Source organism: Corvus hawaiiensis, chromosome 12 (genome assembly GCF_020740725.1).
Source record: "Corvus hawaiiensis isolate bCorHaw1 chromosome 12, bCorHaw1.pri.cur, whole genome shotgun sequence".
Lineage (NCBI taxonomy): Eukaryota > Metazoa > Chordata > Aves > Passeriformes > Corvidae > Corvus > Corvus hawaiiensis.
In genome coordinates this window covers 8,398,647-8,415,615 of record NC_063224.1, presented here as the reverse complement: position 1 = coordinate 8,415,615, position 16,969 = coordinate 8,398,647, and the positions used below count along the sequence as shown (strand labels likewise).

Here is a 16,969-nt window from a genome sequence, read left to right as displayed (position 1 = left end):
CCCACTTGGCCTGATCCATTTTGTCAGATTTCAGGCAGAGATTGCAGGGAGCCCAGCCTGCAGTGCTGGAAACCATGGCTGTGGTGACAGCCCTGACCCAGATGCTGTGAGTGCATGACAGCTATGTCATATGCTCCTTGCCCCAGTCAGGGGTGGTGAACTCTCTGGAGCAGCCCAAGGGCGTTATCTTGGCAAAATTAGGTCATGAATGGAATGGAATTATTTTTTTTTTTATTATCTATGGTCTTATTTAAAATCACAAGTAACTCGAACATTCATTAAGTAATTACAGCCAATAGAACATCTAGACCTCCAGGCCGCTCTTAACCTCTGCAAACCTCTGTTTGTTCTTCCCAAAGTATTGTTTTGATTTTTAAAAATAGGCCAGCTCTGGTATCATTGCTACTGTAAAGGTAAAGAAAGAGAACAGTAACTCACACTGCTCCTCAGCCCTTCTTAGTCATGCTGAGAGTTTTTGCCTCTTAATACTTTAACTCCAAAGAGTCAGACACTTGGACATGCTTTTTTTTTTCATCCACCAGCTGTTTTGATCTCCACTGCAAAGCAGCAGCCTAGACAAAATTACATGGTCTCACTGTGTAACGCATTTGGGAGCAGAATGGGAGACTGAATGGGACAGAATGAGTGATTTCCAGGCCACCTTGTCAAGTTGCCAGTGCATTGGTGGTAGCTGAGGGCTTGAGAGGGAAACTGTCCTGGGAGATGTTAGCAATTAGGTCAGTCTTGGGAAAACTCTCCCAGCTTTTCCATTATCAGCCTCCAAAACTGCTCTGTGGCTGTTGAATAACAGACTGATTTAATATCACCCTGAAAAAGGGGTGGAATTGGCCGAAGAGGGATCAGGGATGGTGTTTTAACAGTTCCCAACCGTGGAATGAGCTTTTCACTTCTCAGTTTCTAAGTTCCTGCTGTCAGTTTTACCATCCATGTGCCAACGGCAACCTAAAAACCTTTGGGTTTCCCTGCAGTCAATAGGTGAAAGCAAGATTTGAACAGTGGGATCTTCTAGTACAGTAATTTTGAGATGCTTAATATTTAAGTAGAAACATCTGTTAGCAATTAAAGCAGTCTGAACAGTTTTCTACAAAGATTTGGGTTTTCTGTATTCTCCTGACTCCTACCAGTTATCAGAATGATTTTCCTTTTACTTTAATAACAGTTTTAACAAATGAAACAAATTATTCCTGGATTCCTTCATCTGTTCTGTAGTCTTCTGGTGTGCAAGAAGGGGTTTGGTTGCTTTGGGTGAGGTCTGAGTGGGCTTGGTGCCTCTGCTTTCATTGTGTTATTGGCCTGAGGAGCCTTTGAGGAGATTGGTATGTTTTAGGTAATGCTGGAGATCTCCAGGTGTGTGTACAACTCTGATTTGCTTCTACTGCTGCTGCTTTGAGAACATTAGTGCTACATTTCAACAGGATCAACTTTATATTTTGCAAGGTGGGAAAGAATCCTGTTGCCCTGGGAAAGCCCATTTCATGCAGAAATTACAAGATTGTTGCAGTACAGCAATGCCCCACATTGCTGAAAATGTTTTTTCTTAGTTATTTTCAAATAAATGGGATTATTTTTTAAGCAGAAGAGTAACTTGACATGCTTTTAATGCTTGGAAAAGGGAATAACTGGATTTTCTTCGAAATGCAGAGACTCATTTTCCAGAGTGCAGCTCTGAGAAATAAAGATTACATGTGCTTGTTTGAAGAGGCAAGTGTTTAATTCACGTCTAACTTCCGTTGTATTTTTTTTTGATACTAAGGTAACTGTACTTTGCTTTTCTGTTTTTTAGCAACTTCAGTCTCAAGCTCGTGCACTGATAATGTTTGCTGGGATGATCCCATACAGAACATCGGGAGACACAAACGCAAGACTGGTGCAAATGGAGATCCTTATGAATTAGCAGAGCAGCTTTGGCTGGGGTTGCAGCAGCCTGTGCCTGTCTTTAGTATGTTCAGAGGGCCCATGGGACCAGTGTCATTTTGTATTCTGTATTTTTGTTGACAGAAATAAATTTCTTTGGTTTTGATATTTGTTTTTGACATTTTCATTTTCACTGATTCTTGTGTTTTTATGTTTTTATTAATTTTATTTTCAATTGGTTTACATTTTGAAATTTATTCTTAATTACTTAATAGGCTATGCAGAGAAAGAAGTCGTAGCTCTGCAGTAGAGACCCAAATAAGGAATTTTATAGCAGAAGAGGAAATGGAGAAGAAGAGTTTTACTGCTTAATGAGCATAAAGCTGGGAAACTTTAGGGGGTTTTGAATGCATGTTAAGTGTTGAAAATGTGTCTGATGCCCCACCCACCTGTGACACACTGCCATCAGTCCATCCTGTTGTCTCGTGTGGCACATGTGCTGCTGCGGTGCCGGTGAGCTCTGTGTGCTGCACAGACCCCTCCATGCTGAACCAGCTGTTCACAGCCCTTGAGCTCTGCTGAAGCTTTTGCAGGAGCAGCTGGGTTAGAAACAGGTGTGTTTTGGTAGGAGAGTTTTTTGGGAGCAACATGTGAGTTTTTAGTCAGTTGGATTCCAAGTTCACCAGAAGTGAGGAAGCTGAGCCAGAGAGGCCCAGGTGTGGGTGTGTTGGGCATGGATGGATATTACTGTTGGTTTAGTGGGAAACCTGAGTCCTACAAAAGCCAGGGGCTTTAAAAATGGTTACCTTTAAATGTTTTGAGCTAAAATTAAATAATAGTGAAAGCTCAAGCAGCATGTTATAGTATAAGCTTTTCTTTTAATATAACTTCCTATCTTTGAAACAAAATGGGAGGAATGTTGGTGATTACTCTTGTTGCTCCTCTACTGCTGTCTCACCCTCTTGTGTTACTGGGATATGAGAACATGTGGAGTTTGGAATGCAGACCAGGCAGCAAAATGTAGGGGCTGACTTCAGCCTTTGTATGTTAATAGCTATCATGGGAGAGAATTCATCTCCATTTTGCAATGTCTAAGTTTAGTGGGATGGAAGAATATCTGACTGACTTGATGACAATTTCCTAATTACTTTTTTCACCAGAAATGTAGCATAAGTTTTGTCCACCTTTTGGACAGGAACCAAAGGGCTTGCCAGCCATGCCAGTCCATGTCTCTCAGCATTAGCAAACCATCTGCTGGGTTCCCAGTGGATAGAGCTAGGGACTGTGTGCGGCACGGAGTGCTCCTGTAGCATGGCCAGGATTGTCCCAACCGAAGGCTGAGAGACTCCTGGACAGCACCCTGCAAGTAAAGGGGAGTTGGTGAGTTACCAAGGAGTTACTTGGGGCTGGGAGTGGGGTAGAATTGCTTAACAAACTTGTCAGCCGGTGAGTGGAAAGCTGTATTGGCTGTTAACGTTTCTGGCATATTTGTGTGGAAATGCTTCTTGGCATGTCTCAGGTAACGATTGATCCCATTCCGTAGAGAACAGGCACCTTCCCTGTTGCTTGTGGACAGTCACGGTGAGGCCAGGGCTGCCCCACATGCAGTCCTGCAGGGTGACCCTGCTCCTGTGTTTTCCTTGCTGGTGCTCAGCCCCTGTCCCTGAGTTACTCCCAGCATCAAACCACGTCCCATACACAGAGTCTGGCAAGTCTGCACCTGTCCTCAGGCAACCACTGACCTGAGCAAGAGAGGGACAAGGTTTGCTGGAGTCTGTTTGGGAAGGGTGAGGGCCGCCTTCCCTGCTGTAATTAATTCCCTCTCCCTGATCTGCCATTCATGCAGGGACAGATTTTTGGGGCTCAGGTCTCACTGCTGCCATTTCAGGACTTTGTTCTCCTGTCTCTTGCCCATCCCCTGCTCAGGAGAGCTATTGTGCTGCTTCACTGGCATGTTCTGATGTCCAGTGTTGAACCTGGGGACCTTCTATAAGCAGTACATTGCCCTTTCTCCATCTGCCCTTCAGGGATGCTGTAGCAGGTGCTTTCTGGTGCTTCTCAACCTTCATGGGTGTTGGTAAAAGGGAAGGTTGATGTCTGTATATAGTTTGCTCCCTTTGTACCCAGTGGTTGTGACTCCAGCCTTTGGTCCCTTTTTAAGCTAATCAGAGACTGAATTATTTCATGCTTTCAAAATCTAAGATGATCCTTCTGTGATGGACAGATGGGAAATAAATGCCAGGGAGTCCAAGTCCCAAGACTAACCCTGGAAAGGTAAGACCAGCCCCATTTCAGTCAAGATAAAGAGATTGTGGGTATAACAGAAAGTGCCACAGATACTTGGAATTAATTCATTACTTTTTGATGGCCCTGTGATTTCTTCTTAGGTCTGTGCAGGTGGTGAATGTTACATCCCATCCATCTTCCCACATTCCCCAGAGTGGCAGGTTCCAGCTCAGTGCCTGTGCCTGGCTCTGGCAAACCTGACTCCTCTGCATGACTTTAAGGGCTTTGCTGCTGCTTTGAGGTGGATGCTGACGCACATACTGGTGCTTTGCTGAATAAGGCACCCCCATGGTTTTCCAGATGTCCCTGTTTTCCCCCCACCCTATGCTTATTCTGCTGGAGAGAACAACCAGCTTCTGCTTCCTCAGGTTTTGTACCATCATGCTTTGACTTTGCTAATTTACAAGCTTAGCCTGTTCTAAATAGCTTATGTGCTGGAAGGGTTTTTTGGGGTGTCATGCCTTGTGTTTGGTATCGCCTGTTCAAAGGTGGTGTCACCAAGCACTCCCTTTACAACAGGGAGTGTGCATAGGGTGCAGCAGAGCTGGGGATGTTCATCTGAGCTGAATTCATTCTGAGTAAAAACTGACAAATCTTCTCTAAGTCAGTGGAGCTCTGCTCTTTATACATGAAGCAAGCACAGATTAAATTTAGGATAGTTCATCTGCTTTTTCCTACTGTGAGACTAATCCCTGGCATTAAAGATCCTCCAGGTAGGTGAGATGCATCTGAAGGGTGGCTCATTGGTTTGAGTCACATACAGCTGAAGCTTGTGTTGCTGCTGGAGGTTGGAGGAGAAAGTGAAAAGGTGCTTGCTGTGAGAGCGCGTGCCATCCTGTTCTGGCGTGGATGCAGCAGAGGCAGGCAGTCTCCAGGCCTACGTCCCACAGTTTGTGTGGCTCTTTGGTTCTGGAACATCCACACGTGCTGCATTACCAGTGCAGCAGCTCCTAAAGCTTTACAGGCTGCACCCCCTCCAAGGAGCAAGGGTTGAGTGATGTGGTCTGGGTTTACAGGGGAGTTGCAGAGAAATCTGGAAATATTCACTGTAAACTTCTGCTCTATGTTACCTGTCCAGTCGGGAAAAAGGTAGTTAAAGCTCTGCCCAGGGTTAACCTGGTAAAAACTACACTGAGCTGAGGGAAGACAATCAGTTCCTGTGGGAACTGGCATTGCTGAAATGTGCCTCGAGGGCCTCCTAAACACTGTCAGAGAGCTGGTGTCAGTGGGTCCTGTCTTCTCAGCCATCTCTGTGAGGTTTTTCTAGTCCCCACAAGAAAATCCTTCTAAGTATTTTCACCGTTATCCCAAAGTATGCTGGTCACAGTCCGGGTACTGCATACAGCCTGTGGGTTACATTCCTACTTCTCTGCCTTTCCTTGGATTTCCCCACTGAATGCAGATTCTGCATCTCAATCTGATTTTTTGTTGTGTTTTCCAGATCCTCTGGCTGGAGTAGACCTGCTAAATGAGGTGGCTTCTCTGTTCACCTCCATTTCCTACTACTACTGCATTTGTCTAAGACAGTGCTTGGATGTTGTTCCTCACAGGAGCTGAAGAAATTGTGTTCAGAAAAAGTGAATTTAATGAACCTCTTTTGGTTTTGTTACTCTCCCAACCCTTGTCACCCCAGCCTCTCAAAGAAGCAAAATGTTTTCCTTCCGGCCTGGAAGAAGGAAGGGGATATTGTTAATTCCAGTTCTGTGTCCCTGGGGTGGGACAGCACTCAAATACTGCCACCATTCATGTCCCTGTTACCAGCATTTTTGTCCTCTTTCTCTCTGGGTCTGAAGTTGGAAGGATGGAAATGGTGTCTGGAAGAGATGGGAGATGACCTCTATGTTCCCACTAGGAAAGGCTACTGGCAGTTGGCTGAATAACCATCTCTTTTTTCTTCCCAGGCTTCCTTTGCTGCCGTGCTGAGAAATTGAGTCTGCTCTGCTGGTGGGTTTGCAGCGCTGAGCCCCTGCATCGTTCATGTGTCCTGTGTCACTCAGGGCGGTAGGTTCCCTCTTCCACAGGGCTGGAAGCAGATCAATTAAAGCCTCATTAAAGCCCGTTGGAATAGAACACTTTGGCAGTCTTTAAAAGAAGCTGTATAAAGCACTGCACCATTCTCTGCTTAACTCCATTTTGGGTTCATTTGATGCATTTAATAGCCAGAACAAACTGGGGGAATCGGCTGGAAGTGAGGGAAAGCCCTGCAGAAACTACTTGGCACCTCTTCCCTGTGAGTAGAGAGGCTGGAGGGAGGTGCTGCAGAGCTCCCCTCCCTGCCCGCAGCTCCCAGCGCCGCTCGGCCCCGGTATTGTTGCTGCAGCTGGTGTTGTGAATCAGGCCGACGACAAGCGCTTCCTACAATCCGGCTATTTCACTACACCAGGGTTGCATCATACCACTCGCTTCGTTCTTCGCCCGCCTCTGGAGCCCTCCTGTCTCTTCTGGAGCATCTCTGACCGTGCTGTGTTTAACAGACCCCCCGCTTACGAGGCTGATTTGCGCTGGTTTGGACAAATCAGTGTTTTTGACGAAACAACGAGGTTCTACAATAAAACCATTTCTGCTAGGTGTGAGTCTGCTGGCGCATCTGTTGTGAGAGGAAGCTGGTGTCCAGTTTGTGGGGGGTGTTGCATGAGGGGCTAGGGTGAGACACTTTCCTCGTCCCCACCTCGCCCTTGTCCTCGCTCTCCAGGCTCCGAGGTGCTCTGCAGTGCTGCGAGGGCTGAGCACGGATGCAGACCAGGCTGCCTGTCCTCAGCTTCCCGGCTAAGCGGGGTGCGCGGGGTTTGGGTGATCACGGCCGTCTGCCCTCACACAAACAAGGGGGCTGGAGCAAGTCCTCAAAAATCAGGTCAGAATTTGTGTGTGAATGCAAAGACAGCCAGAGGCAGCAGGGCAGGCAGGCCCAATTTTCCATTAACTTGCAAAGCTACACGAGCTGAAATTCCAATGGGCTGCCCTCGGATTTTATTGCCGGCCTTGTTTGCTGTCTTTGCTGATCTTATCTGTAACTGCTTTCGGGACACATGTGACAGGGGCTGCAGGGGTGTAACAGGCGCCCATCCCTCCCCCTGCCCTCGGCTCTGTGGCTGTGGGGTATACGGCCACACGGCCTCAGCTCCTGTTTTCTGTGATGTGAGCAGGAGTTCAAGTGGCTTATTAACTCAGGGATGGGGCTGGGGGGAATTCTGAACCCTGGGTGCTCAGTGGTGCCCTGTCCCTGGGTCAGGAGGGGAAGGGGGCTGTGGGACCATGGGCATCTCTGCTGCCTGGTACTGAAAGCTGCCAGCTCCCAGCCCTAGACAAGCACAGACAGACTGCCACTGCTCTGTGTACCCTGGCTTCTCCAGCCCCCTGGAATCTGAGTCCCAGCAGGGGTATCCCTCACATTCCTTGATGTCACACTCCCCCTTTCCCCATGGTTTCACTGTGAGATAAAGTGGCCATTCCCCTCCCTGCATCCGGCCCAGCTCAATGCCGCAGGCGGCATCTTGGAGACCAGCCAAGATGATTTACGAGATCTGACGGGTCTGGGACAGTATCCCAGGGAAGGGCGAGGGTGCGTGGGAGTCTTACTCCCTTTTTCCATAATAAATCCCTGTGGGAACTGAATGTTCCTGGGTTGGGGCCGGAGGCAAACTCAATGCTGCATTTCTCTGCTGATCTGTCCTTGGGACTTAATCTCAAATCTGTTATCGCTGCCCCCATCGAGCGCTGGGAGGCAGTGATGCCCATTACTGCGGTTTTGGTATCCCTTCCAGCTATTTTTTTCCCCCTGACCAGCTCGGGGTGGTTCAAGCTGATTCCTTTCCTCTATTAGCATCAGCAGTGGGTGTGTGCCAGTCGCCTCGCTCCAGTTTTGCAGGGTATAAAGCCGGCAAGCCCCTCTCCACCCCGTCCCCCACCTGGCAGGCACTTGGGCAGGGGCAATGGCCGAGCTGCCCATCCCAGATCTGCCCCCAGCCCACTGCAGTGGCCGCTTCACCATCAGTACTCTCCTGCCTCCTCTGCCCTGCATGGAGGAGGGGGACCGGGGTCCCTATGCACCCACCGAAGGGTCCGGCTGCGACAGCGCCCAGCCCACCCACCTGTCCAGCAGCACCCTCTGCACCAGGACCTTCGGCTACAACACGGTGGACGTGGTGCCTGCCTACGAGCACTACGCCAACAGCAAGGGGGTAGGCGATCTCAGGAAGGGCAGGCCCTCACTGGCTGACCTGCACTCCATCCTCAAGGTAACGGGGCTTGGCTGTATCCATAGCATCCCCTGGCCATGCTGCTGATCCCTGCGACGTGTCTGTGGTGTGTCACTGTGTTTCCTGCCTCTTGGTGCCATGACTGGTGCTGTGCGGACTGCACATCCCCAAGAAGGCCCTGGGAGAAGTTGGAGAACCCAGCTGTTTCCAGCTGTGTGCTCAACCAGAGCATTGCCTCCAGGGATGGCTGCCTGCAGTCCACCCTCACCTGCCTTCCCCTCATCCCACAGCCTGACCCAGGCCGCTTCCGCACGCCAGTGTCTGACCTGCAGCAGAGCAATGGCCTGCCAGAGGCCGGGCCAGAGGCTGGGCTGGAGGAGGCAGAAGGGGAGCCTGGCAGAGCCTCCATGCCAGAACCTGTCCGCTTTGGATGGGTGAAGGGCGTCATGGTGAGTGTGACCCATCCCACACAGAGAATCCTCCTGCCCTCCCACCCCCTAAGCATTTTAGTCTTGTTGCATTTTTCCCAATATCTATATTTTTTCCAAGCGCTTGTGCTCTGAGCAATTCCCTGCCCTCCTTGGTGGGGTGGTTTTCTCCGAGGAGCAGCAGAGCTGGCATGCTTTGGCCATCCCCAGCTGTCAATGCCCTGATGGCCAGTTCCCCTCTGTCCCCCCAGATTCGCTGCATGCTGAACATTTGGGGAGTTATCCTCTACTTGCGCTTGCCCTGGATCACCGCCCAGGCAGGAATCGGTGGGTGCTGCGGTTCACCATGGGCTGGACAGTGGCACTGGCCCATCATTGCCCAAACACCCTGGGGGGTGGTGGGACTCCTAGGGAAGGCTGGGAGATGCAGGAGTGAAGCAATGTCCGTTCCCCACAGCCCTGACATGGCTCATCATCCTCATGTCCGTGACAGTGACCACCATAACCGGCTTGTCCATCTCTGCCATATCCACCAATGGCAAAGTGAAATCAGGTAGCGCATTCCCTCCCGGCCACTCCAGGCGTCTCTTTATCCTGGGGCTGCCCCTTGGATGTGAACTCCTGGCATGGGCTGTGAGGTGTGTGGGGACCCCAAAAACATGGGGGAAGCAGTAATGCCTTGGGGTGTTCCCTGCCTCAGGTGGGACCTACTTCCTCATCTCACGGAGCCTCGGGCCGGAGCTGGGCGGCTCCATCGGGCTGATCTTTGCCTTTGCAAATGCGGTGGCTGTGGCCATGCACACAGTGGGCTTTGCCGAAACTGTCCGGGACCTGCTGCAGGTAAGAAAGTGGCTCTGTGTCCTCTGGGTCCCAACCCCCCCTACCCCTCCATCCCCACCTTCTCCTTGCAGAATCTGTGTTGATTACCACTGATAATCAAACAGTGTCTGCTAAAACTCATGTTAAAAACAGTGGTTTGGTAAGGAAGAGAGTTGTTTCCACATTGTGAATCATTCCCCTTCCCCAGGAGCACAATTCCCTCATCGTGGACCCCACCAATGACATCCGAATCATTGGGGTCATCACTGTGACAGTGCTGCTGGGCATCTCCCTGGCTGGCATGGAGTGGGAGGCCAAGGTAACCCTTGCTCCTGCTCACATTATTCCTCTGGGCTGCTAAGACCTGTCCCTGCTGCCCACCAGGCATCTGAGGAGCAGAGGATGCCTGTAGCTCCCCCGAAACGGGCATGGGTTTCTCCTAATGTATTCTTCACGCTCTGTGCCCAAACCCCCAAGCCCTCAGCTGGCTCTTTCCGGTCTGGCAGGCACAGATACTGTTCTTCCTGGTCATCTTGGTGTCCTTCATTAACTACCTGGTGGGGACAGTGATCCCAGCCACCACCGAGAAGCAAGCGAAGGGCTTCTTCAGCTACCGAGGTGGGTCCACCACAGGCTGGGGTTGTACTCAGCAGGTCCAAGTGCATCTCTGGAGCCTGGCTCTTTGCTGTAGCTGGGGGAGATGTTGCTATGGGAAAGTGGTCCTTGCTGAGAGATGTCATTAAAAGCACAGTGTCCCTTCCCATGGGGTCCCTACCATCAGCACTATGCCTCCAGCCAATTCTGAGGTGCTTTAGCCAGGAAAAAAAAGCAGACAGGAGGCCCCAAATTCTTCTCCTCTGCTTCCTCCCCAGCTGATATCTTTGCTCAGAACTTTGTGCCCAACTGGCGTGGACCTGAGGGCTCGTTCTTTGGTTTGTTTTCCATTTTCTTCCCATCAGCAACTGGCATCCTGGCTGGGGCCAACATTTCGGGTGACCTGAAGGTGGGTTGTGACTGTTGGTGCCTGAGCCAGTGTTTCTCAGGGCTCAAGCCCTATTTTCCCTGGGACTTTCATTTTGATCCAACCATTTGACTCTATTTTATTTCTTCTGGGAACTTTGGGGGAGGCTTACCCAGGAGATGCTCTGTGGCTTTGTAATACAGTGAATTAAAATTCTTCTTGTACAGCAGCCACAAATAAGCTGCCATGTTAGCAGTGCTGCTGGAGAATTGTCTTACATATCTCTGCAACTCCCTTGGGCAGGATCCTGCCGTGGCCATCCCCAAGGGCACGTTGATGGCCATCTTCTGGACCACTGTGTCCTACCTGGTTCTTTCTGCTACCATCGGTAAGCAGCATGTCCTCAGGTGCAGTGGGTGAGTGGGCTGGGTGGGTGGGCTGCCTCTTGCCCAAAATGAGTGGCCTGGGAGGATGCAGGTGGGTGAGAGCCAGGAACAAGCTGTGGACACTGGCACGGATATCCCGGTGTGAACGCCACAGGTGCCAGACATTGTTCCTGCCTCCACATGGGGCAAAGTCAGCCCGGATGGGTAGTGGAGCTCATGGCATTGCTCAAAGCCATCGTGCAGTGGGGCAGCCCCATGGCAGGGACTTGGGAGTTGTTACAGGCAATGAATGGAATGTGGGGCTGGGCTTTGTGAAAGCATGGAGAGATGCCAGCCCTGCTCTAGCCCTGTGTGGGCCCCCAGGTGCCTGTGTGGTCCGAGACGCCTCAGGCAGCCTGAATGACAGCGTGGCCGTGGGCTCACTGGGCTGTGAGGGACTGGCCTGCAGCTTCGGCTGGAACTTCACCTCCTGTGCCCAACAGCAGAGCTGCCGATATGGGCTCAGCAACTACTACCAGGTACTGCTCAACACCATCACCAACCCCGGTTCCTGCTCCTGGCCAGGTTTGTGCTGCAGTGGATGGGTTTCCCAGGGCAGCTGCATGCCTGGCACACCCCTGGCATCCTGGGGGGCACCCATGCTCTTAAAACAGCCATGTTTTAGCAGGGAGGCACCAGGGAGTGTGTCTTCTTTGGGCTTTTGGATGTGGCTGGACTTTGCTGCCTGGATAATGTTAAAGGAAATGCAGCAGGATGGGGCCTGGGGCTGGAAATCTCTTAGGGTTGGGGTGGAGCTTGGTGCACCAGGGATGCTGGGGTTCCTGATCCCCTGTTTTTCATGCAGAGCATGAGCATGGTGTCTGGATTTGGCCCCCTCATTACAGCAGGGATCTTCGGCGCTACCCTCTCCTCGGCATTGGCCTGCCTTGTCTCAGCCCCCAAAGTCTTCCAGGTGAGGGGGTGGTGTGTCTGCACACCCCAGCTCCTCTCCCTGAGCTCAGCAGTGGGTGATGCTCCTTGGTGCAGGGCTCTGCATCCGTGAGCAGCCCTGGGGCAAGGAGGATGCTGCTGTCAACACAGGGCATGTGTCCAGTTCGGCCCTTGCTCTTAATGGATGCAAGAGCCACCATGCCACTGCCGTCCCACGTCCCTGTCACAGCCTGCTGCCCCCACTGCGTCTCTCCTTGCAGTGTCTCTGCAAGGACCAGCTCTACCCTCTCATTGGCTTCTTCGGGAAGGGCTATGGGAGGAACAGCGAGCCCATCCGTGGCTACATGCTCACTTACATCATTGCCATTGGCTTTATCCTCATCGGTAGGTGCTTGCTGCCCCAGCACCCTCCTGGAGCTTGCCACCAGCAGGGTGGCTCAGTCTCTGCCACTGACAGCTCACTCTCCTCCTCCCACAGCTGAGCTCAACGCCATCGCCCCCATCATCTCCAACTTCTTCCTCTGCTCTTACGCCCTCATCAACTTCAGCTGCTTCCACGCCTCCATCACCAACTCCCCAGGTGGGCTGTGCCATGCCACGCTGTGCCCTGCGGCGGCCAGCTCCCCGTCCGGCTCCCCATCCCGGCAGCGGCCGCTCTGTGTGTTTGCGTGCAGGCTGGCGACCCTCCTTTCGGTATTACAGCAAGTGGGCCGCACTCTTTGGAGCCACTGTCTCAGTGGTGATCATGTTCCTGCTGACCTGGTGGGCAGCGCTCATTGCCTTCGGCATCGTCATCTTCCTCCTGGGATATGTCCTCTACAAAAAGCCAGGTGTGTGGTGGTAACGTGGCACCAGCTGTGCCCCAGAAGGTGTCTGGCCCTGTTGCTAATCCATCTTCCCCATGCAGGTGTCAACTGGGGCTCCTCCATGCAAGCCAGCTCCTACAATATGGCCCTCAACTACTCCGTGGGGCTGAGTGAAGTGGATGAGCACATCAAGAACTACAGGCAAGGGCAGCTCATTGCAGTGCAAGGCATGGAGGGGAGTGGGATGAAGAGCCAGTTCCTGCTTCCGGTAAACCCAGGAAGGCTTTGTGCCCATGGCTACATCCTCGCCACCACCCTCAGTAACCAGGAGCTACAGCAAAATGTGTCTGTTTCCAAAATCCTATGTCTGTGCCATGTCGGCAAAGGTAGGAAGCAGGGCAAACCCTGCCCTCCCTGTACTAGGCAGACACAGACACATTGATCTCATCTGATATAAAAAGACCAAAGAGTAAGACTGGACCCTCAGGCCACATAACATTTTCTCATTCTAAAGATGCTCCCTGTAGTTGCTGGTGGCCAAGCATGGGAGAAGAGACACAGCTCATTCCAGAGAGGCTCCATGCCTCCAAAGTACCATCCCTCACTCCCTTTTTCCCCTGCCTGCAGACCGCAGTGCCTGGTGCTGACTGGCCCACCCAACTTCCGCCCGGCACTGGTGGATTTTGTGGGGACCTTCACCAAGAACCTCAGCCTGATGCTCTGCGGCAACGTGCTGATTGTGAGTCACTGTAGAAGCCGGTGGGTTCCTTGTCCTGGGGGTTCTGGCCACCTGTGGGTGATGGGCTGGGAAATCCAGCTGTATCCTGGTGGGCTCACAGGGTGGAAATTGAAAAGCCCACTTGTGTGCTGCTGGATGATGAAATGTGTCAACTGGAAGCCTCTCTGTGTTGTTAAGCAATATTGGTGAAGCATCAGGATGTTCCTGTGGGCTTATGGCTTCCCTTTGCCAATTAATTGCAAAAGATTTGGAAGGATGAAATAGTTGCTGAGAGGACAGGGGGGTTCTGCAGCCCTGAAGTCTCCAGAGCAATTGGGTGCAATAAGATCCAGCTAATCTGCACACACAGGACTGTTGGGATTGTACGCACCGGCTGTCAGCTCCCTGGATTCACTGGTTTTCTTGCTGTGATTGCAACCTCCCATATGTGCAGTGGTTACATCCACCTCTTGCCAATGATTTGGGAAGAGAGGAGCTAGAAGTCCTTGGTGGCAAGACCACCAGCTGGAAGGGGCTGCCTGAGCTCCTGCCCCTGATTCCTGCAGGGACCACGGAAGCAGAAGATGCCGGAGTCCCGGCTGATGGCAGATGGCCACACTAAGTGGCTAATGAAGAGGAAGATCAAGGCTTTCTACACGGATGTGGTGGCTGAGGATTTGAGAAGTGGTGTCCAAATGCTCATCCAGGTACAGTCATCACTGGCCTTCAACCAGCAGAGTCCCTCCTCTTTGTCACAGCTTGGAGGGGCTCTGACCCCCTCCACAACCTCCAGACAGCCCTCTTTGTGTTGCTCCCCCATGGATTGGACTGACACCACCTGTGTCCGTCTGTCCCTGCAGAGGGGTCTCATGGGGACATCTATCCATAGGCTGCTGGCCTCGGGAAGATGAGACCTAACATCTTAGTGCTGGGCTACAAGAGGAACTGGCGGACGGCATCTCCACAGAGCCTGGAGGACTACGTGGGGATCCTGCAGTACGGCCACCCCGGCTCCTCCACCTCTCGGGGATACTGGCACCTAGTGGTGGCCCCACGGTTGCTGATGGCTGCAGCCATGTGTGCAGGGTCCAGCTGGGCTGATAGTGCCACCCCCCCATTAACTGCCTTCTTCTCCTTCCAGCGACGCTTTTGATTTCAAGTATGGTGTGTGCTTAATGCGGATGAAGGAAGGGCTGAATGTTTCCCGAGTGCTGCAGGCACATGGTAAGTGGTTTTGGGTGGCCAGGGATGCTCAGAGGCATGGAGCTGTGGGATGTGCCAGCCAGCACCATGTCCCCAGACGAAGGTCACAGTCCTGCCAGGACATCACTCCTGTGCTAGGATCAAAGGGGATGGGGACAGTGAGGAACTGCTGCGGTTTCCATTGCTCTTCTCCTCCCTCCTCAGTTAACCCCACGTTTGAGGCAGCAGAACACCCCAAGAATGGCACTGGCAGCAGAGCAGCCCCAGGCACAGGTAGGTTGGTCCTGGCTTGTGGCTGCCCAGAGCATGCCCAGCTCTGAGGATTATTTTGCAGGCGAGGTGGGAGTTTCAAGCAGTGATGGGGAGCAGGGCTGGGACCAGGAGGAAGTGATACCTTTAATCCGTGGCCAGTGGTGCCCCTTGCTGACACCAGGACCCTCTTGCCCCGGCAGTGGACCCCACCACCTTGGCCAGTGAGCAGCAAGCGAGCACCATCTTCCAGAGCGAGCAGGGCAAGAAGACCATTGACATTTACTGGCTCTTTGATGACGGAGGTAACCTTCACCTTCCATCTGTCCAGATAATGCGAGCCCAGCACCTCCATTGTGGTGCCCAGGAGGGCTCAGTCCCTGCTGAATGGGGCCAGGGCATCCCTGGCCTTTGGCATCAAGCACTGGTGAGCCCGGGGGTCACTGCTGCATCTCCCATTGGGTGTTTTGGGGACAGGTCTCACGCTGCTCATCCCCTACCTCCTGGGGCGCAAGAAGCGGTGGGGAAAGTGCAAAATCCGGGTGTTCGTTGGTGGACAGATCAACAGGATGGACGAGGAGAGGAAGGCGTAAGTGCTGGTGGCCACTGCATCTCTTAGCCACTTGGCTACCACTACTGTCCCATGGGTAGTGACAGAAGCTGCTTCCCATCCTGCTGAGCCCTCCCAGCTTTGCCATAATGGGATCTGTGAGCTCTGACCTGGCTGCTTTGTCTCATTTCTCTGTAAATCAATGTGGCTTCAGAGTGAGAAAACCCGAAGTGCAAACTGAGGCCAGCAGCAGGGTTTTCTGCTGTGGCAGGTCCCTGTCAGAGCTACTGTTTCCTGCTAATTTGGGGAAAATGTGTCCTTTTCCCTCAATCAGGATTGTCTCTCTGCTGAGCAAGTTCCGCCTCGGCTTCCATGAGGTCCACATCCTCCCTGACATCAACCAGAAACCCCGGCCAGAGCAGTAACCAGCCCCCTCCCCTTCCCCATGCCCCCCCAGCACCCCCAAACCTGCCCAGACCCTCTTCCTCGGCACTGTCTGCTTGTGTTGCAGCATCAAGAGGTTCGATGAACTCATCGCTCCCTTCAGGCTGAACGATGGCTTCAAAGATGAGGCCACAGTGAATGAGATGAGGCAGGGCTGTCCCTGGAAGATTTCTGATGAGGAGGTCGATAAAAACAGAGCCAAGGTAGCACCAGTGCTGGGGGAGCTCCTGCAAAGGGTCTCCAGCTTTTTAGACAAAATTCAATCTTTCTGGAAACCATTAATTTGCGTTTCTCAATGCTCTTTGCTCTGCAGTCGCTCCGACAAGTGAGGCTGAATGAGATTTTGCTGGATTACTCACGGGATGCAGCACTCATAGCCATGTAGGTGCCAGCAATGCCCTCACACCCATTTGTTGCCCCATGGGAATGGTCCCTCTGGATGTTCACCCCTCCCTGGGCAGGGAGATCCTGCACAGACACCCTAATGCTGTGGTGGGACAGTGCCACACTACAGAGAAAAACCCTTGGAAGACACCAAGGGCTCCAGCCTGCATCCTGTTTGGGGGAGGATGTGGTGTTGCTCCTTTTTAGGGAAATAGCCTGCACTGGACTGAGAAAGGGGCTGTGGCAGTGCTCTGTGCCAGCCCTGCCTCACGCCCCTCGCTGTGCTGCAGCACTCCGCCCATCGGCAGGAAGGGCCGCTGCCCCAGCTCCCTCTACATGGCCTGGCTCGAGACCCTCTCGCAGGACCTGAGACCCCCTGTCATCCTCACACGAGGAAACCAAGAGAATGTGTTAACGTTTTACTGCCAATAAAACCTCCTGGATCCCTGATGACTTGGGATGTGAATTTTTCAGGCCAGTTTTGATCCTGGAGCACGCTCCTCTAGGAGTCTGGGGGAGCATGGTGGTTACCAGCCCTCTGGAAATGCCCACCAGGCACAGCTGCCACCCTCTTACGAACACTTGTTTGGCTCACCTCAGGCTCTGTAGGTTGCATATTGATGAACAGCAATGCTGGCCCTGCAGTGCAGGCACTGCTCTGGCCTGGGGTTAGCCAGAGCCAGGCAGGTGAGTTGTGGGGTCCTGCACCTGCACCCCCAGGAGAGCCCAAGTGG

General features: G+C 52.4%; 2 protein-coding genes across 7 annotated transcripts in view; both read left to right on the top strand.

The window, feature by feature from the left end:
• NUP93 (nucleoporin 93) overlaps nt 1–2,041 on the top strand; it is a 79,012-nt gene extending 76,971 nt beyond the window's left edge. For all 6 annotated transcript variants that reach the window (XM_048316654.1, XM_048316653.1, XM_048316657.1 and 3 more), the window contains one exon: nt 1,805–2,041. In XM_048316654.1, coding sequence (XP_048172611.1) covers nt 1,805–1,915 — 111 coding nt within the window. In that variant the 3' untranslated portion in view covers nt 1,916–2,041. The remainder of the gene's footprint in view (nt 1–1,804) is intronic.
• A 26-nt stretch (nt 2,042–2,067) lies between these two features.
• Nucleotides 2,068–16,685, top strand: SLC12A3 (solute carrier family 12 member 3). Its single transcript, XM_048316660.1, has 26 exons — nt 2,068–8,396; nt 8,648–8,806; nt 9,037–9,112; nt 9,243–9,338; nt 9,486–9,625; nt 9,813–9,923; nt 10,111–10,222; nt 10,477–10,607; nt 10,869–10,953; nt 11,315–11,469; nt 11,796–11,903; nt 12,142–12,265; nt 12,360–12,461; nt 12,556–12,711; nt 12,789–12,888; nt 13,315–13,426; nt 13,972–14,112; nt 14,295–14,401; nt 14,547–14,629; nt 14,813–14,881; nt 15,061–15,162; nt 15,335–15,446; nt 15,742–15,828; nt 15,919–16,054; nt 16,165–16,232; nt 16,526–16,685. Exons 1-26 carry the CDS (start codon nt 8,091–8,093, stop codon nt 16,665–16,667), a joined length of 3,120 nt encoding a protein of 1,039 aa, XP_048172617.1. The 5' UTR covers nt 2,068–8,090; the 3' UTR covers nt 16,668–16,685.
• Nucleotides 16,686–16,969: the final 284 nt, after the last annotated feature.

Excerpts from the sequence above, each read along its gene's own strand:
- SLC12A3 (XM_048316660.1), top strand. The coding sequence starts at position 8,091 with ATGGCCGAGCTGCCCATCCCAGATCTGCCCCCAGCCCACTGCAGTGGC. Across the intron at positions 8,807-9,036 it reads GATGGGTGAAGGGCGTCATG|ATTCGCTGCATGCTGAACAT; the intron begins GTGAGTGTGACC and ends CTGTCCCCCCAG. Across the intron at positions 12,462-12,555 it reads CTCCATCACCAACTCCCCAG|GCTGGCGACCCTCCTTTCGG; the intron begins GTGGGCTGTGCC and ends GTTTGCGTGCAG.